Below are 19,089 nucleotides of genomic sequence, written 5' to 3'. Positions count from 1 at the left end.
AAGCCCTCTCCTCTGATTGAAAGGTTACTTACAAGACACGACTATGGAAGCCCAATAGTATATTTTTCTACTTACTCAGTATACTATCCGCCAATTCTCAAACCAGTGACCCAACATCACCTCACCAGGACGAGGCTATGCATCTATTGCTTGTACTTACGAAATTAAACAGGGCCCTGAGTTGCGGCCCAAATCCCGCGAGAGGTCATTCAAACAGCCTCTAAATGATCAAACAGTAGTCAAATGGATTCTCAGCAAAATAAGGCATGGTACAAGTTCATTGCTTCAAATACTTTCTTTAAAAGAGGCACAATCTGACTGTCTAAGATTCAAGCAATAAGAAAATGCCTTGCAAGATAGGTCTGAAAATACAACCAACATATCTCGTGTTACATTGGGGCTGTGGGGGTTTTGGTTTGTACTTTATGTTGGTTCTTGGCGTCCTAGCATGCGGCCGAGACGGTTACACCGCTTCAATACCCTTCCAGGCGCACTCATCGTGTCTTCCAGTAATCATTGTAACGCGAGTGTTCTGTTTGACACTGGTACATGTATCTCCTATCCCTATCTTGTCGATACAAGATAGGCATCTGCTCTCCGTTGTACAGCTACGTAATACGGACATCCAGAAACCTCTTACTCCCTCAATAAGCGAGGCTGTCAGGGGGCGGCAAAGATCAAGATAGGGGGCTGTGGTAGAAGAGTAAAACACCGCATCATTACGAGCCTTCAGATTCTCCAAAATCCTGCAAATGTTCTACACAGTCTTTGTTTCACGACACCACGGCCCAAACGAATAAATGCACTTCACTATAGCGTCCTTGCCGCACGCCCTGTGCCACCCTCAATCGTGATCCTAGCGCTTATTCATACCTGGCAACGCAACTCAACCAACACATCTACATAAAGCAACGTCTCTCAGGAAACCGAGTAGAAGCTCCCACCACGTTTAAGCCCCGCGCCATCTATAAATAATCACTGGTGTAGATTTGCTTCCCCTCGAGATACCCAACCCTGAAACCGTCGCCATAATCAGAACAGTCATGCCCCACACGTCATCCACCTCGAGCATAATAGACGATGCCTTTCTTTTCACATTCTGGACCCTACAGTCCCTCCTTGTCCTTGGCGTCCTCGCATTCACAACATTCATCGTGCTCCTCCTGGCCGCCAAATCAGACCCAAGCTTTGCATTCATGTGAGTCTGCCCATCACCCCTTCACACCCACCCAAAGCCGCCTTTCTCACACGAACTACACACCCATAGCTCATGGATCCTCTTCCTCATCCTCACAATTATCACACTCTCCCTAACCTGCGTTGAGATCCACCGCTATTTCTCAGCTAGGGGCCTCAGTCCCAAAACCTATCTACTCTATCAACAGGTGAAAACCACACTCTCGCTGGTGATCTGGACGGTACTGGTGATTTGCGCCCTCATAGAGCCGGGGTCGCATAGCCTGGGAACCGAGAACATTGTTAAGGCGGGGGTTGTTTGCCAGTAAGCTTAAAACGCCCTTCTCGATACAAAGAACATGTTATTAACTCGGTTCAATAGGATACCATTTATGATCCCCCTTATCTACGCAGCAAGGCGTGTTACTAGCGCGGGCCACACTAGTGAAGAAGACTGGTCAGGCCAGAATGACCGCGCCCCGCTCTTGAGGAGCTAAATGCAAATGTTTTACGAGGAAGCGGAACAGACTTTGGTAACGAGGTATCTTTGAATAACTCTACATTGCGGTCTAAGGGGCACGTAATTGTATCCGCACATCGTAGGACTATGAAAGGACTTATCTACCTCAATAGTATTTTAGGAAAGGAAGACATGTCTCCTAAGTTTATATCAAATGGCTACAGCGGATTGTAACACTTATATCATCTAAAGTCCAGAATTCGCTTGTCTGCTCGTATCGGCAGAACGAAATAAGCTATAGAATTAAAGAGATTATATTATAATAGCCGACGGTTTAGCTTAAGGCTTCCGCAAATCGTAAACTAGGTACAAATGGCCGATCCGATTGACTTCCGAACACCCCACGCGCGTAACCCACTAGTTGTACTAATGTCGCTGTCGAACGAAGAAGATGGATGAGTTATAGATGACTTTGGTGAGTTTGGACGAATGCAGACGGGGGTAATGAACAAATTCTAGGGAAACTTCGTACCCTTATATATTACTTCGCATACCATCCTATATTAGAAGTGTAAGCGTATCGATTGTGCAGTTCTCCAAGTGGGGAACGTCTTCACTCCGCCCCATTTTTGATTCTTGAGATCTCCATTGAGATAAGGCAATGTTGAGGTAGCATCCGACCTCGTACACAGGATTCAGACTGCATAACTGCGAAAGTTCGATATGATACTTTGGAGAAGCTGACGAATGTCATTCCCCACCTATTAAATGTTAGGATTATAGGACAACCAATAGGCTAACGCATTATAACAACAGTAAAGTAGAGGCGAGCATACCAAGTAATAAAGCAGGATGATTAACTAATTTAGACTACCCTATACCAGTAAAGGAGCTGCTCACACCTAAAGATCTCACGATATTAGCACGAAACAAGAAGGTGTCATCAAAAGCAGACCCAGCTCAGCAGCTGTACTGATATATCAATAGATCCCAATAGCTTTAGAAAGCCCTCTCTTCGTAAGAATTCTGAGATTGCGTGGTAGGATTCCACTCCCCTGAAGCAACGCCTGCCTTACGAAGATTGGAGTAACTCGATAATTTCAGGATGATTGTAGCGTCTTGCGTAATCAAGCGCTGTCCGTCTTTTTGAGTCTTGAAGGGAGTGAGCAGCCCCATTCTGGACGAGATAGCCTGCTACATCCGCCTTTCCTAGCTCTGCAGCTCTGTGCAGAGCAGTGCCGATCCCCTTGAAATATTGTAAATTCCATGAGGGCTGATGATTCTCATTCATCACTGCGTTCACGCGCGCGCCCTTCTGCAAGAGCTGATTTAGCACCTCGATGACGTTCTCATCCCGCTCAATGGCGTGGTGGATCAATTGTCCGCTTTTAATATCGCCTGCTCGGCCAAATAAAAGGCTGATAGTTTGAAGGGAAGCATTTTGAACGGCGAAAGACATTGGAGTGAGATCCAAGCGACAGGCCGCGTTCGGGTTCGCTCCGTGGTCGAGCAGCCATTTAATGACCTCCCAATCTTCGGCGACTAATCTAGCAGCAGTAAGCTCATCATCTTCCTCCTTCTTGAGGGGCCTAGGCAAGTGCTGCGGGTCGGGTTTCGCTGAGCTGCCCGTTAATATTCCATCCATGCTGGAGGAATACGCCGAAAATTGCGGTTGACTTTGTCTTGATTGCCTGCTCAATATGTATCAATGCCAACGGCAATCCCTGGCCTAATAAATATGAGGCAATTTTCGGACGATCCTCTGCCACTGCTGTCAGGAGCACTGGTCATAGCTCGTGTAGCTGGTAGTTCTCATGAGACCGATTCGTAAGATAAGACTCGAAGATCCTTTGTGCTGCGTCGAAGTCTCCGAAGACACATGCATTCGCGAGTGTTGTAACTTCTGCGAGTGGATATTGCTCAATGATGTGCGGTTCACATGAGACAGGCGGGGGATGGGGCGCGTCGAGGGATGTCATGATGTGAGCCAAATGTCAAAGGTTGCAACGAATGCTGAACTTGGACAACTAACGAGCAAAGTCAAGAGCGAATGGGAGAGACTCGGAGAGCTGTGGGAACTTTAGTGGCGAAGGCGAGAGGCAGAGTATATGTAACCCGCTCCATCCTAGATCTTAGCTGTCAAATTTGGGGAAACTCTGAAGTGAGGCGAAGAAGTAGGAGTGTGTAGGACAAATTGACCGCTTCCAACATCCCCTCACCCCACTCTCTATTTGTGACTTGAAAGGGGCAGTGCAATAGATTCGAAATAACGGAGTGGGAATTCATGTCGGTCTGGACGGCCACACACCACCACCACAAACCACGACCCAAATACATTTCTTAGCAAAGATTTCCGGGGGGGAGGGGGGGGGTTTCCGATTCTTTCCCATCCGACTATTATGGGTACAACCCTGGAACGAGCCGAAGGATCCGAATTGAGGTAAGTCCCAACCAAAGAGTATAAGAATTACCACCGAATCCTCGTGCCTCTAACATACCACTTTCCCAAATCACAAGAGGCAGTAGCAGCCAGTCTCCTAGCTAGGTGAAAACATGGCCTCATTTTCCTCGTTGGGATTGAGAGAATAGCGCATGTTGTATCCTTGAGGATGAAAGAATGAGATGCGGCCGAGCAGGGCGATACGAAGAGCAATGCCTCGAATTTTTCATATTTGTAGTGCGCCTTGTTGGACATAGAGATAGAAGTTTTCTTTGCGGCGTAGAAGGGTGTCAACGCTCTATAAAGAGCCTCCTCTCGTTCTACCAGTCCAACCTTGCCCCCCTTTAGCAACCTTCTAGTTCGATTTTATATATTTTTCTCCTTCCCTCTCCATCTTCGACTCTCGACATCCCTTCACTGTGCGGTCTCTATTGCCGTTCTTGATATCTATGCTCTGCCTCGTCAGCTGTACTCTAGCTGCTAACTTACCCTCGACTCGATAGGCAGCCTAGCCCTGGCAAAGCATTCTACACAATCTTTCCGAAAAAAGGCACCGAGACTTCCAAGAGCAGCGAGTTTGTTAAGAATATCGTCGGAACCGACCTCTTGCCCTGGACGAACCTCCAGGAACAACTGATCTCATGGACTGTGGAGGCCTCCCCTGATGAAGTTACCCTGATGCGAAACTACGATGATATTGAGAAAGTTGTGCCTTATCCCATGGAACCGCCGGCCCAGCCTGGTACCCCTAGGACTGTTCCTCGAACCGGTCGTCGTGATGTAGCTGAAAACCCTCCTACAGTCCACGGATATTTTGTCTTTCCCAAGGATGGCAAGAACAAAGATGAAACCGACAAGACCGAACTGTTCCTTCAGCAACTCTTTGGGGCAGAGCATATCGAACCCCCATTTAGATTTGATGATGAAGATGAAGGGCTTCTATACTGGCTAGTCGAGAATAGTAAGTGACACTTGCAAGAACTCATAGTATTACTCTGTACCACCCTTTCCTTTATATCCAGCATATTGTTTCAACTTGAGAGGCTTTTGATCAAGTACTTATTTGGCTTTTTTGTCGCAGGCAACGAATCCCAGCGTGACCAGGCCGCCAAAGACCCGGGAGTAAAGGTTATTGAGCCGAATAAGGCTTCCTTTTACAGGCTCCGCACCGCACGCAATTTACCTCCCGACAACCTGCATCCACTTCCATTACCGACAGCTAAACTCTCAAATACTATCGAAAACAGGGACATTAGTAATTCTACCTAGTTAGATGCTGTCTCGGAGCTAGTCGTTGTTAACCAGCCCAGGTGAGTTAGGAGAACAAACTATTACTGTCGAGGGGTGGCTATACTATAATGCCTAAAACATTTGATTATTAACCTCTATCTTAGTACTATTCCTAAATTAAAAGATGTTAAGAACTATGTACATGAGGGCAATAGCGGGCGAAACAGCTTCGTATATCATTTGGAAGAAGGTGTTACTTTTAAGGACCAAGTGGAGGCAGGAAACCATTTTTCCATATAGGGGAAGGATCAAGAATGATAGAGATACGACTACTAATCTGTCCTAAACTAGTCTGGTGCTTGTTTGTTTGGTCTCTTTTTTTTGTCTAGTATTGGTGGTGATGGATACCAATCAAGACTGTCCTGGAGTTTGTCAGTACACAGGCATTTGGCGGCCCGAGGTTCTCTAGACCGTTCTGGTATACTTCTTCCTCTTTCTTCTCCCGCTAGCCTTCATTACCCATTGGCCTTATAGTTAGTTTACCTAAAGGTATCGTAGAGAGCTTTGGTCTAGTCTTCGGGTCTTCCTTACTAAATATGATATCACGCTCTAGCGCAATAGGCGACGAAGAAAGATGTCCTGCGATGATAGAACAAAAGGCACTCTAGTGGTAGCACTACCTGGTACAATAGCAATATCCTGGATTTGCCTCAGAATCATAGCTTTGGATATTCACTGAGTACCCACGTCTCGAGGCGTAGGCTTTTATTTGCTAGCTGCATGGAGATAATAACGGCCCAGAAATACAGCAGCCCAAGCAGGAGCAGAGTGCAAATCCAGGTAAAGGGTCACTTAGAACACTAACATAGAAGACTAAGACGGCGAGAGTAAGGTTACTTGAGTAAAGGAAATCGAGATATGGAAAGCTCTAAGTGTATTAAGCCGTGGCTTAATTAAATATCTTGTATATAGTTTTGAATGCAGTATACGAATAACTTCATTTGTTAGATGCGGCTGAATAATCTTCAACCGGGCTGCAAATTCGTGAAACGGGAATTTCATTCTACCATAGTGAATTACAAAAACACTCTGCACTTGCCACGGCTCGGATGGGGTCTTTGACTGCTCTCGTCTCAAAGTTTTATTGAGTTGAGTTTCGACTTAAGAATTCTCCTTTCCAACTTAGCTATGATCCGAGCACGATGGTAGAAACCTAAAGTCAGCAGGATGGGCCGAAGCTTTTGCGCGTGGGGGATCTAGTATTGGTGATATCGAGGTTAATGCACCGCAGTTGTATTGAGGTTCCTTGAAGCAGCTATGCTTAGGAGATATCGCTCAACCACGACAACCCAAGTTTTTCCATCTCAATCGCTAATTGAAAGATGTAGTCTAGACTATGGAAACTGTCAGCTGATTCCTATTCCTCCAGATGGACTAGAGCTAACCTCTCAGTTTGCGTCTTCGCTTTGTGCACAGTCTCCCCCCAAACGTAGATGCCATGCCGTCTCACAAGAACGGCGTAGGTGTCCGGGTACTTATCCATAGCTTGCTCTAGGCTCTCCGTCAGATCCTCCTCGTGTGGGGTATTTTCAATCACTGGTATCCGTAACGTGTCGTGATAACCAAGACTTCCTTGTTTTTTATAGCCCTTGCCAATGCCTTTTATCTGTTCGATATTATTGATCTCAAAAAGAGTCGTTTTTGAAGACCGCTTCTCGAGGAGTAGGGTAACTAGGACGGCCCATTGAGAGTGTGTATGGATACAACATCCGGCATTGCGCTTTGTGAAAGCAGCAATGAAGAGGGGTGTGCACTGTGACGGCTTGAGGGAGGGTGGAGAGCGGAGGTAGACTCGGGATTTAGGGTCCTTTTGCTGGGAGAGAGCGAGGACATAGATGTCTTCTGGTTTCATAAGCTCTTTTTGCACGCCAGAAGGTGCGAGGTAAACCAGGTCACTGCGACACTATGTCGTTAGATGAAGCTTCTGAGCTGTTACGGGATTGAGGAGCCTACTCATCGCGGATGCTTGTTCCTCCACCAGTGCCCGTTACCCATCCTAGAGTCCAAAACTTGCTGCAGAGCGCCGGGATGAGGTTTGCGGGATGTTGGCTGTCAGAGGACCGGATAAGGTGGTCATTGTTGTCTGCGTGGACCTGTTCGAGTTGAGAGCTCTTTTGGGTCGCCATTTGGAAGTGGGGTCAAACTGGCACGCCTCCAGTTGTGATAGTTTGGAATGCGGCGGTGTAGTTATAGTAACTTATAAGTCAATCGCACTATTATTTCCTCAATGCCCTGTCCCGTACGAGTATGAAAAGTGCATGAGAAGTGAAGGCCCCGTTGCTCTGTTCTGGCAGCTGTTTGGCTACGCTGTGTGTTTTCCCACTCCCAGCTGCTGGTTTGAGTTTGAGTGGGGTGCTTGCACTTGCGCCGAGACGGCGTGGATGGCGTCAAGTTGTCGCATCGCTCCGTTCGCAGTATCAAATCCCCAATCGCAATGCAATAACTCTATCTAGAGGTACGTATATGCTTGGATACGTAGCCACTGGCAGTTTGCCCCTGTGACGATTGGGAGAGTCAAGGCAAGACGGCACTTGGAGGGCATGGCTGGCTGAGCCAATGCCGAGCAGCTCAAGCTAATAAGATCTGTCCTACAACGCCGCAGACGGAACCGGTGGGCGGGTATAAGCAAGGCTAATAAACTAACTTAAGGCAAGGAAGGGTTGGGGTAAGTAAGGGATGGATACAGTTACATGTGCATGTATATGTACCTTGTTATTTGATAATACTGTACAAAGTACACAGTGGCTGTTTGAAAGACGTCTTACAATTAGGAAAAGCATAATAAAATAAGTAACTGATAAGTTTCAGGTACAAGAGTAGCTCCAATCCACCTTTGCACTCAGGTAGACTAGAAGAGTAGACTGGCTACTAGACAGCAGCTAGACAGCAGCTAGAAGCTAGAAACGGTGGCCCAATTCGTGTGTTAGTGCGACGTATAGCTCTCACCAACTTGGCGCAGTCGATCTGCTTCGAAGCTATTCCATATAATGCCCGAGTAGGCAGGACACAGAGTAGGCTATTTACTAATTATTATTATATTCCGTCTAGTATGCTATAGTGCCCTCCAAATAATAATTAAAGTAAAATAGTCGAGGTGCGGTTGTGGCTGCGGTGTGTTGCTGCCCTGCGCTGCTCTTTCTCCGCTCCGAGCTCCCTGGAAGAGGACAGCTGTTAAAATCATACTTGGTGCCGCAACCTCCAACACCCGACGCCGCGTACATAACCTCACCATTACCTCCACCGACCTCGTCCCCGTCTTGGTCTCTTTTTCTTCCCTCTCCATCTTCTGTCCTTGTCCGCTCTGGAAGCATCACCAACTCCTCCCACCCCCAGACAACTCTATCAAGTCTTCTGTGGCAAGCCGACCATTGCGTCTCGCTCTCCCCACTAGGTTTGCACCTTCACCATGCGTTTCCACGCAACAGCAGCTTTCTCTGCTGCCGCTCTGCTGGCAGGAGTTAAAGCTGATGCACAATCCGTCCTGAGCGATGCTAGCTCAGCTGCCTCCAGCGCGGCCAGTGATGCGTCCTCCGTTGTCTCATCGGCTACCGCTGCCCCAGAGCTCCCAACCTTCACAGTAAGCTCTCCAAGCTACAAACCCCGAGTTTTTTCGGAATCCCATACCCTAATTGGCATGCTAACTCGTTCATTTGAAGCCCTCGTCCGTCAAGGCCGACTTCGTTGAGCAATTCACTGATGGCTGGGATGCCCGGTGGAAGCCATCCCACGCGAAGAAGGACACAACGGGCTCTGAGGAGGAATGGGCCTATGTTGGAGAGTGGTCCGTCGAAGAGCCCACAGTATACAAAGGCATGGAGGGCGACAAGGGCCTGGTTGTGAAGAACGCAGCTGCCCATCATGCCATCTCGGCCAAATTCCCCAAGAAGATCGAGAACAAGGGAAAGACCCTAGTTGTCCAGTACGAGGTCAAGCTTCAAAGTAGGTTGATTGTCTTCGATCGGGACTTCCTGCCGGTGCTAATAACCTTACAGAGGGTCTTGAATGTGGCGGAGGATACTTGAAATTGTTGAGGGATAATAAAGGTATGCGGTTCTGCCAGGATGCCTGCTACCCAAGCTTCATCAACTAACTTTATCAAAGCTCTTCATCAGGATGAGTTCTCGAACGTTTCCCCTTACGTCGTTATGGTTAGTCTATCCTCTCGTTTTTCTGTTCTCGTTATTAACAGTGTAATAGTTTGGCCCCGATAAGTGCGGCTCCACCAACAAGGTTCATTTGATCATCAACCACAAGAATCCCAAGACTGGCGAGTACGAGGAGAAACACCTTGCCGCTCCCCCAGCAGCCCGAATTGTCAAGACCACCGAATTGTACACCTTGATCATTCACCCCAACAACACCGCCGTCATCAAATTGAACGGCGAGCAAGTTAAGGAGGCCAACCTTCTTGAGGATTTCCAGCCTGCCTTCAACCCAGCCAAGGAGATTGATGACCCTAAGGATAAGAAGCCAGACACTTGGGTTGACGAGGCCAAAATCCAAGATCCCGAGGAGAAGAAGCCAGAGGATTGGGATGAGGATGCGCCCTTCGAGATTGTCGACGAGGAAGCCACCAAGCCCGAGGGTTGGCTCGATGACGCGCCTCTCACGATTCCAGACCCCGAGGCGGAGAAGCCTGCCGACTGGGATGAGGAAGAGGATGGAGACTGGGTCGCACCAACTGTTCCCAACCCCAAGTGCGACGAAGCGCCAGGATGTGGACCATGGGAGAAGCCAATGATCAAGAACCCAGCTTATAAGGGCAAGTGGACCGCGTCTTATATTGACAACCCAGCCTACAAGGGTACTTGGTCACCACGAAAGATTAAGAACCCGGACTACTATGAGGACAAGACACCTTCCAACCTTGAGCCTATGGGTGCTGTAAGTTTGAACCAGATACTCATGTTAACCAAACGAGGTGACTAACTTTCAATTAGATTGGTTTCGAAATCTGGACCATGCAAAACGATATCCTCTTCGACAACATCTATATCGGCCACTCTATTAAGGACGCTGAGAAGTTTGCCGAAGACACATTCTTCAAGAAGCACCCCGTTGAACAACTCCTCGAGCTCGCCGACAAGCCTAAGGAGGAGGAGAAGCCAGTCAAATCCCCATCAGACCTTGTCTTCATGGATGACCCAGTTCACTACATCAAGGAGAAGCTCGACCTGTTCTTCACTATCGCCCAGAACGACCCCATTCAGGCTATCAAGTTTGTTCCTGAGGCCGCTGGTGGTCTCGCCGCTGTGGCGATTACCCTCCTCGCCGTCATTGTTGGTGTTGTCAGCATGGGGGGTTCCTCTGTCCCGCCAAAGGTCAAGAAGGCCGCAGAGAGCGCTAAGGACAAGGCCGCAGATGCTAAGGACAAGGCTGCGGAAGCTGTCTCTTCAGGAGCGGATCAGGCGAAGGCTGAGGTGAACAAGCGTGCCACAAGAAGCACCTCGTAGATACTAAAATAAAAAAAATGAAAGGCGCAATAAGTTATGGATGTTGAACTGGGAAGGCGGAAGTTAGCAATTTGGACGTCAGCGTTGCATACTTTTGAAATTCCAGTCCTTGAAATCAATAATAAGGGTTTAGGACATAAGATGATACACTGGGCATAGGCCAGATATGTATTTTAGGCGTATAAAATATTAAGCACACCTTGAAACTCAACTTCAGCTCCTTATTACAGGTAGAGACATTGATAGTGATTATCTGACATGAAATCTTGCCAGGCTCTGCCTAGGACAATAAAGGCAGGATACTAATAGGTACAATAGCACTAAGTGGTGCCGCAGTTCTACCAGAAACTTATATTTTATCAAAGGCTACGGCCATATTCAAGAGTCTAGATATATCTAACGTGGCAAAGTGATTCCAGACATAAACAATACTTTGACTACACCAGGGCAAGCTGTTCTGCCTCTTTTGTCACAAGTGGTCATTGGGAAGCCGTTAGATGAGGGTTATTCACCAGTCAAAGAATGTGTTAGTCATATTTGATTATAGTTGTTTAGATCCCATCTAATTCCCCTTTGTGATTCTGAGCAAAGTAGCTCCATATAAACATGAATTCATAAACCCCGCTCATCCACACTCTAGGAGTGGAAAGCAGAACTGGCCCGCTCTGCTTTGCCAACATCCTAGATATGTTCCATCTGGAACTGCGTGCTTTCCTCGCTCACTGACGTCGGAACAATATCACCGTTTGCCTCTTTACTTTCTTCACCTCCGTCAACCTGAGCTGCCCACCTTTCTGGCATGATCCCCTTAAAATCGAACGTGCCCTTCGAACTCCGCACTACTTCTCCCTTCTCGGTGATGATCGCATCGATTAGGGAATGGGGCGTCACATCAAAAGATGGATTCCATACATCAATCCGCTGATCCGCAATCGCGACCCGAGCAGTGTGATTGACATCGACCTTTCCATCTTTATCCACTACAGCGCCGCTGATTTGCGTCAACTCACTCTTAGCTCGATCCTCGATTTTGATAGAAGCTCCGGATTCCGTCTCGAGATCAATACTTGTTGTTGGTGCGGCGACTACGAATTTAATACCGTGAGCTCGTGCTAGGACGGCAAGAGTGTATGTGCCAATCTTGTTGGCTGTGTCACCATTGCGAGCAACTCTGTCGGCGCCGACGATGACAGCTGATATGTTCATTTCTTCCTTTTTCCGGGCAAAGAGAGCTCCGGCCATGGAATCGGTGATCAATGTTGAGGGGATATTCTCGTAGACTAGTTCAAAGGCTGTGAGGCGGGAGCCCTGATTGTAGGGCCTAGTCTCGGTGCAGTAAGCATGCTCGAGATAATTCATCCTGTGGAGGCTGCGGATTATTCCAAGGGCAGTTCCGTGGCCAGATGTTGCGAGGGATCTATTAAATTTAGCCTTTGCTCAACGGACAAGCCAACTAGATCAACTGCCACGATCGAATGTTATTGCCTCCACTTTTTGGAGGGCTTTTGAGTTGGAAAATAATAATATATGAGAGTTATAGACATACCCAGTATTGCAATGTGTTAGGACACTGAGCTTCCTGTAAGTCCTATCAGGAGCCCCCTGCGTACCCGGTGGACTGGTAGTGAAATATCTCAACTCGTCGTCCTCGTTAACGGGTGTTAAAATTGGCATCTGCTGCCATCTAAGATACTCGGCTCCATATCTTCCAATGGCCAAGTTCGTAGCATGATCATCTTCCAATATCTTCTCCGCAACCTCTATATACGCTTGGCGAACATGAGAGCACGCAAGGGTCTGGTCAGGAGTAGTAGATGATGCGGCAGCTTCTTGAGTCTTCTTTTTGAGAAGCTTAATAGCGTTGGATAGATCAACAGCAGTGGGTCGACTTCCCATGAGGTAGTCCAGTCGGGAATTTATGTACTTGACAGTCTCAAGTTTCTGCTCAGTGGCTGGACGAGCATCAGCATCTTGTCTAGCACTCTAAATTCAGAAATACAGGGTGAACTAACCGTCTTTCTTATGCTCTAATTCCACAGCCAACGCAAGCGCAGCTACGATGGCAATGGCTGGGGCACCTGGTTTCATCATCTATCTTAGCTGTTGAAGCGGTAGCACGGCAGAAAATGAGATTTTACCTCTCACACGCATTGCCTTGATGCAATCAAATGCCTCCTCGCACGTCGACACATCGTCGTAGACAAACTCGTGGGGGAGCTTGAGCTGATCTAGGACTTGTAGTTTGCCCTTCTCATATTTGATGGCTTGGAGCCCCACCATTTCGGGGACAACTCAACAGTGGCAAGACGCAAATATAAATTTGCAGGAACCTGATAACAATACAAAGACTGCGCGAAACAAGTACAGAACCACGAGTCTCACGCGGAAAAAGGCCTGTTGCCACAAAACTTTGGGCTTGTGGATAGGCAAATATCAAAACAATCAATTGCAAGTCGGGCGGTTCAGGAAACGTGCTGAAGCAAGCCGACGAGAAGAGAAGCGACGGGTTTTGTGTCCAGACCGCCCCTTTTTTGCCACACCCCACCTTCCTTATCCGGGCAAGCGACCCAACAACGACAAAACACTTCTTCAACGACAATTTACATGTGGATGATATACGAAGTAGATTGAAGAGACATTCAAGCTCTGGTATCTTGTGATCAAGCTGGTTTCGATCCTAACCCTGGTCTACGGCGGTATGACAAACGCAACAAGTAAGTAATCGGAATTACAATAATGAGTTTAATTTACCCGCCTAGCTATCAAGCCAATTGATGGCTAGCAGTATCTATGGCATTGGGGTTGTATATTCTATAGGAACCATCCATGAAGCCAAGAAGTTGATGGTCATAAATGACCATCGTTGGTCTACATCGATTTTGAACTCGTTCTTTCCTTTACACGCAGCGTAAGGTTGGAGACCGAGCCCCTACCGACACACTGCAGCCGCCCAAAATAAAAATGTCCAAGGGGGGGGGGGGGATATCATAACGTCGTCGTCCACATCCAACATAACTCCAAGCGCCGGAATCCCATGTGTTGTTGCAAATATATTTTAGGGTACATAACCATCTGGAGTTGTGGTGTTGATGAGCCCATTTCTCGAGGTCTCGAATGTGGCGGCTAGAAGCGTGAAAATCAAGAACCTAGCCGCTGGCTTCTACTATTTCGATTGACAATCTCGCCAGCTCTCAAAAGAGCGCTAACGGGGTCAAGATTCATATCGTCTACTGAATTTTGTGCTCTCAAATCAGATTTATCGGCTGCAATAGCCATTGGCGATATTTGCGCGTTGTACCCACGGAATGGAGCCATGGATGAAAAATCTACATGGGGTGGGACTGGTAAATGCGATGGTTATTAGTAAATTATACATAAAGGCCTACACGGCAACAACTGCCAGCAACAGAAGCGGCGTGATAATGACTTACAATTAGGGGACTGCTGCGGGTTTGCCATAGCGGATTGGGGCGACAAAGACGGAGGTCTGAGGGGCGGAAGTTGATTGTCGGAGCTTCCTGAAGACATCGGGGGAAATAAGGATGGAAGGGGTAAGGGCCTGTCGTGCGGTGGCTCTAGAGGCGTTCGAGGCGCAAAGAATGCAGAGGAATTCGGGCTGTCAGATGATACTGATCCTGTCGACCTATTCCCCAAATTCGTTGGTTCGGGCGTTAGCATTGGCGGCGGATGGTTGTGCACTGTGCGGCGAGGATGCTGGGCCGAACCAGGAAGGCTGATTGAGTCTACAATAGGCGTACTGGCGTAGCTCGATCGCCGGTCATAGACATTTGCCAACCTAGGAAGCTTCTGGCCAGAACTATTGGCATCATCGGGCTTCCCATCTCGCCAAGGAAGTCCCTGCTGGATCCCACCAAAGATGGATTCGCGGTATCCAGGTAAAAGTGTTGGCGAAGGTGACCCCTGGCCACTTGGACCTCTATGGGGGAAATCCGACTTCGCGACGGGGGTTGATGCAGCCGTAGTATTATCGACGATGGACCACGGACCTGTACTTGAACCTGATGACGGGACACGGCCTCGGCCTCCTGAAGCTTCCATAGCCGCCTGACTTGTAGAACTGTCGGCCGTTCCACTGCTGGTATTACTTTGGTAAGTCTCTAGTTTGGGCCGCTTCGCGGCATCCGCATCCGGCGCTACAAAGTCTCAGCTCCAATTCTCGTGTGTCTTGAATTAGACCCCTAGAACCTAGAACATACCTTGCTGCTGGCTGACTTGCTTAGTCTTGAATTCAGTCAAGTACTGCGAGTACTCTCTATAACTGCTCGTTTTCTTGTATTCTGCAAGTTCCTGGTTGTATTTCTCTTTCGTCGAAAACGCTTGCTGCTCGAATGGCTCCTTTTCCTCAGGGGAGAGATTTTGCCAATTTTCGCCTACTAGCTTTGCTATCTCCGTGAAAGAGAGATTTCTACCCTTCAGCTCTTCACGCATCTTATTTGAGAAGATAACATATGCCGAGGGAGGCCGCTCGGGAGCATTTTCGTCTGGTTTGGGATGCCGTCTGTACTTCCTCTTCGCGCCATGAGATGCCCCGCCTCCATCCTTAGCTTCTGCTTTTGCCCCTCCGAGTCTCTGATCTTCTGATTGCCGGTCGTCGGCTGGTGTGTGTCTAGGAGATGATAACGCCCGGTCCGAGGATATGCCTCTCGAATTGGCAATTTTTCTTTGGAGCTTCCTGCGGTGGCCAAGTTTAACGCCAAGCGCATCAAAGTCGGATTCGGTGATGTCAAGGATCGTCTCCCAGGTATCGAAGCCTTGCTCGATGAACTCGTCGAGGTATTGCGAAATTCCCAGCTCCGCGAATATCTCCCCCAATTTAGTCATACAGTTGGTGTGTCTGGAAATCGTCCAGGACTTGGTTCATCAGGAGTCTGTTTATCGTACCTTAGCAAGGGCCAACTAGCTCTCTAATGTAGTAAAGGCCTACCTGGATATCGCGAAGGACTCTTTAAGATCCCAAGCTATTTTGTTGGATGGCTGCCTCTCACGGTAATCGAGAACCACGGCAGTTTTGAGCGAACCGTCTTTGGTAGGGCATCGATGTATCTGCAAGTCCCGCGGCTCTTATTAGTGTATATTGTTTCGACTATGGTGAGGAGTTCGAGGTTGGGGTGTGGGCGGTCGAACCCCTCAGTAGATATTCGGACAGGGAAATGACGGGTATGGAGGGCGCTGATGTGATAATCTCGAGCATTCGGATGGGTTGAAGCTGGTCGCGCTCAGCGCGGAGCGAGTATAAAGATTGTGGGGAATTGGTACTACTATTCTAGAGAAGTCAGCAAGGCCATCCACTGTATGGAATATTTGCAGCCATACCACAGAGTGTAGTGGAATATGCGGAGATGGGGATTCGGATCGGCTATCGAAGCTGGATCTACCAGACAACTAGTAGGCGGAATAAAGCGCTGCCTGGCGTGGCAGTCGAATGGCGCATCTGTGGACAATGGAGCACGGGAAGGCGATCGAGGACGAGCGGTTCGTGATCTGCGAGAGAGGGGGCGATCTACAGCAAAGATGCTTCTGGGAAACTGGGGCACCGTCGGAGAGGTGCGGTAAGGTTCAGGATGGGTCGCAAAGAATGGGCTCGATTCGCTAGGGCGTGGTCCGAAGGTAAAAGGACAAATCACGATGTTATGATTTGGCTTGGCTGTTCCGGGAGACTGAATCCGAGGCAAGAATCGAAAGGCGCTGCGTGTTCTGTGCCTGTGATAATAATAGGATAGGTGGGTAAAACACCAAACGGGAATTACAATGGGGAAGAGGGGCGAATGTGAGGCGGAGATGTGGTAGTGGTATGTAGTATGTAGGTCCTCGATTCGAAGTGTCGAGGTTGTCGAAGTTGTCGTCGGGGAGACGGTTGCAAGTGGTAATTATTTAGCAAATTGCAGGTTACGGAGCATTTCCGGTAAATAATGTGAATGCGTGGGAGAAATCCCATCAACGCAGCATGCCCAGCTATTGTTATTTGATCCCGATGCCAATGGCGTGGGATAATAAGGACAATCGTGCATGGGGCAAGGGGCGAGCAAGGTGGGGGGTGGGAAAGGGAGAGAGACACTATAATAATAATAATAATATTAAGACCTGACTTGCTGCGCAGTACGTTCGTACGTAGCTTATGACTTGTCCTACTTCGTAATCCATCGACGTCGACAACATGGATATGGAATAGCGGGCAGCCGCAGAAGAGGAATCGAGGAAAAGAGTGTGCATTAGCAGAGTAGGACGTGGAGACGGAACCCAGACCGATATTCAACAGCTGGTAAAGTTCGTAGAAGACCCGATGTAGATCGCCAGGGACGGGAACCCTGTATGGAGATAATCACAACTTGTACACTCGTCGTACTTGTACTTGTACTTGTACTTCGTACTGAAGACTACGGATGCTCATAAAGGGATAATACTAGAAGCCTAGGACGGTACTTAATAGCCCACGGTTTTGAGTTGAGAACAATAAGAAGATCTGTACTCGTACTCCGGAAATCTATATATAAAAGACAGAGCTGTGGCGAGTTGTGGCTTCGTACTCCCTACCTACGACGTAGATGGTACTAATACTTTACACACTCCGCCACTTAAAACGCGTCCAACTCCCGCGCCTCAATCATCGATCTTCATAACTTGACAACCACCCGGCGGACACGATCCCATGCTGTGCTACGCTCCTACGCAATAGCCGCAATAATATCCCGACAACCTGGAAACCTGTCGTCTCGGATGGTCCTCTGATCACTGCCCACGCTATCCTTCGCCGTAACCAACCTCTACCTTCTCCTTACACCGCGCCAACGTCTAGCCTTGCCACAATGGCCCCATCAAACGATGTATCGGCGCAGGAACATACAAGCGCCGTGGATAGTGCTGCCGATTTGTCTAAGGTACGTGGTTTACAATATTGTCTTTTGCGATTCTTGTCGTATTACGTTCCTGCACCCTCGCCCGGAAAGGACACTACCTACCTACCTTAGGCAGTTGGCGCTGTGCCCATCTCAGTGACGACATGAGCTGCATGCTCACTGCCTTGGCCATAGGTTGGCCCCGAGTTTGGTCATGCAAGTGATGCCTGGTACATTTGACGTGCCGCCAATTGGGGGGTTTGGAGCTCAGAGCTCTGACTTCAATATGCATGAAAAGTATTCTACATTATTGGCTTATACCGCACTCGGCATCTTGTGTTGCACTCCCCTTACTTCTTGCTAACGCCACCAAAGGCCTGGACGGAACTCTTAAAGTACGTGTTGTTCAATGTCGTCATTCGCATTTCAAGACCTCAATTTGGTCCAATTCGGCACCACCATGCTCTCTCCCTGAGCACTGGGGACTTTTGAAGTGCAAAACTTTTCCCTCGGCTTTTGATCCTGTCTGTTGCAGCTCGGTACTTGCCAGGTTGCAGATACAATGGCACTAGGAGCTGGGAGTTCCCATTCCCTGCTTCCCCGAAGAGCTAGCTGGCAGCTCCTAGCTTCCCGAATTATCCCCAGACAGCCATCTAGGCCCTCCATTAAGTATTACATTGCATACATGACGTACTAACATAAGTCATTGTGTCTATAGGGGCGAGAAAACCGCAGAAGCGCTTGAAAAGAGTCTCACCCCTCTTGAAAAGAAGATCGACGATTTGCTCGCAAGTCTGGAAGAACCCGAGCAACTAGCGGATGCCGGAGCAGCCTCCGAGCAGACGAATCCCGAAGGCGGGAGCAGTGAAGATCAGGGAGGAAAGCCGTGAAAAATTGTATCGACGCTGGAGAATGCCGTTCTTTGGTCCACGCTCCAACTTATTGGCTGGGTACATTTTTTTCTTGCGGAGGCAAGCTGCGAGCAATCGGTCACCTTGATCGGCGACTTCAAATCAATAGCCGTTGGTCCGGTTTCATTCAGAGGCACGCGGAATACCATACCTACTAGAGTAATAATCTAGAAACTCTTCCGCAACAAAGCTGATAAAATTTATCTCGTATCTGTGATGTTAGCTATCGGCTATCTAATACCTATAACGTAAAGCAAGCTAGAAGAGTGTCTATAAACGGCAAATCATTCTAGGGTTATTGGTTACGGGTTCCTTAGTTGCATTTACCGATAATTTGTTTTCTGAGGAAATAGCGGGGGTAGTTGATCGGCGGTTGTTGATTGCTAAACTGACGTACGAAGTCCTGATGTCAGTATAAGCCTAAAGTAGCTGGGGGGCCTGTAAAGGGAACAAGCTCCGGCCAATGATTAATCAACAATCACCCTCTACCAAACTTGGCTGAACC

The 19,089-nt window shown here is 48.3% G+C and overlaps 8 protein-coding genes across 8 annotated transcripts; 4 read left to right on the top strand and 4 right to left on the bottom strand.

Moving 5' to 3' along the window:
* Nucleotides 1–1,043: 1,043 nt before the first annotated feature.
* Nucleotides 1,044–1,673, top strand: BP5553_05980 (uncharacterized protein; the record flags this gene model as incomplete). Its single annotated transcript, XM_032014603.1, has 3 exons — nucleotides 1,044–1,198; nucleotides 1,268–1,501; nucleotides 1,559–1,673. 3 exons carry the CDS (start codon nucleotides 1,044–1,046, stop codon nucleotides 1,671–1,673), a joined length of 504 nt encoding a protein of 167 aa, XP_031869284.1.
* Nucleotides 1,674–2,708: 1,035 nt separating this feature from the next.
* BP5553_05979 (uncharacterized protein) lies at nucleotides 2,709–3,281 on the bottom strand (the record flags this gene model as incomplete). The annotated part of the gene is made up of 1 exon (XM_032014602.1): nucleotides 2,709–3,281. The coding sequence occupies one exon, from the start codon at nucleotides 3,279–3,281 to the stop codon at nucleotides 2,709–2,711; it is 573 nt and encodes a 190-aa protein (XP_031869283.1).
* A 754-nt stretch (nucleotides 3,282–4,035) lies between these two features.
* On the top strand, nucleotides 4,036–5,395 carry BP5553_05978 (uncharacterized protein; the record flags this gene model as incomplete). Its single annotated transcript, XM_032014601.1, has 4 exons — nucleotides 4,036–4,076; nucleotides 4,580–5,037; nucleotides 5,158–5,344; nucleotides 5,392–5,395. The coding sequence occupies 4 exons, from the start codon at nucleotides 4,036–4,038 to the stop codon at nucleotides 5,393–5,395; spliced, it is 690 nt and encodes a 229-aa protein (XP_031869282.1).
* A 1,232-nt stretch (nucleotides 5,396–6,627) lies between these two features.
* On the bottom strand, nucleotides 6,628–7,492 carry BP5553_05977 (Methylthioribulose-1-phosphate dehydratase; the record flags this gene model as incomplete). The annotated part of the gene is made up of 3 exons (XM_032014600.1): nucleotides 6,628–6,700; nucleotides 6,752–7,261; nucleotides 7,320–7,492. 3 exons carry the CDS (start codon nucleotides 7,490–7,492, stop codon nucleotides 6,628–6,630), a joined length of 756 nt encoding a protein of 251 aa, XP_031869281.1.
* Nucleotides 7,493–8,772: 1,280 nt separating this feature from the next.
* On the top strand, nucleotides 8,773–10,819 carry BP5553_05976 (putative calcium-binding protein cnx1; the record flags this gene model as incomplete). Its single annotated transcript, XM_032014599.1, has 6 exons — nucleotides 8,773–8,943; nucleotides 9,023–9,305; nucleotides 9,359–9,409; nucleotides 9,468–9,514; nucleotides 9,564–10,250; nucleotides 10,307–10,819. The coding sequence occupies 6 exons, from the start codon at nucleotides 8,773–8,775 to the stop codon at nucleotides 10,817–10,819; spliced, it is 1,752 nt and encodes a 583-aa protein (XP_031869280.1).
* A 681-nt stretch (nucleotides 10,820–11,500) lies between these two features.
* Nucleotides 11,501–13,099, bottom strand: BP5553_05975 (Methylthioribose-1-phosphate isomerase; the record flags this gene model as incomplete). Its single annotated transcript, XM_032014598.1, has 4 exons — nucleotides 11,501–12,236; nucleotides 12,366–12,771; nucleotides 12,832–12,910; nucleotides 12,965–13,099. The coding sequence occupies 4 exons, from the start codon at nucleotides 13,097–13,099 to the stop codon at nucleotides 11,501–11,503; spliced, it is 1,356 nt and encodes a 451-aa protein (XP_031869279.1).
* An 858-nt stretch (nucleotides 13,100–13,957) lies between these two features.
* On the bottom strand, nucleotides 13,958–15,661 carry BP5553_05974 (uncharacterized protein; the record flags this gene model as incomplete). The annotated part of the gene is made up of 3 exons (XM_032014597.1): nucleotides 13,958–14,160; nucleotides 14,251–14,973; nucleotides 15,037–15,661. 3 exons carry the CDS (start codon nucleotides 15,659–15,661, stop codon nucleotides 13,958–13,960), a joined length of 1,551 nt encoding a protein of 516 aa, XP_031869278.1.
* A 1,982-nt stretch (nucleotides 15,662–17,643) lies between these two features.
* BP5553_05973 (uncharacterized protein) lies at nucleotides 17,644–18,563 on the top strand (the record flags this gene model as incomplete). Its single annotated transcript, XM_032014596.1, has 3 exons — nucleotides 17,644–17,715; nucleotides 18,049–18,068; nucleotides 18,392–18,563. The coding sequence occupies 3 exons, from the start codon at nucleotides 17,644–17,646 to the stop codon at nucleotides 18,561–18,563; spliced, it is 264 nt and encodes an 87-aa protein (XP_031869277.1).
* Nucleotides 18,564–19,089: the final 526 nt, after the last annotated feature.

The sequence above is a fragment of the Venustampulla echinocandica genome, assembly GCF_003357145.1.
Source record: "Venustampulla echinocandica strain BP 5553 chromosome Unknown scaffold_3, whole genome shotgun sequence".
In the NCBI taxonomy this organism is placed as follows: domain Eukaryota; kingdom Fungi; phylum Ascomycota; class Leotiomycetes; order Helotiales; family Pleuroascaceae; genus Venustampulla; species Venustampulla echinocandica.
Note: the sequence above shows the minus strand (reverse complement) of the source record. Positions and strands in the feature narration are given on the sequence as shown.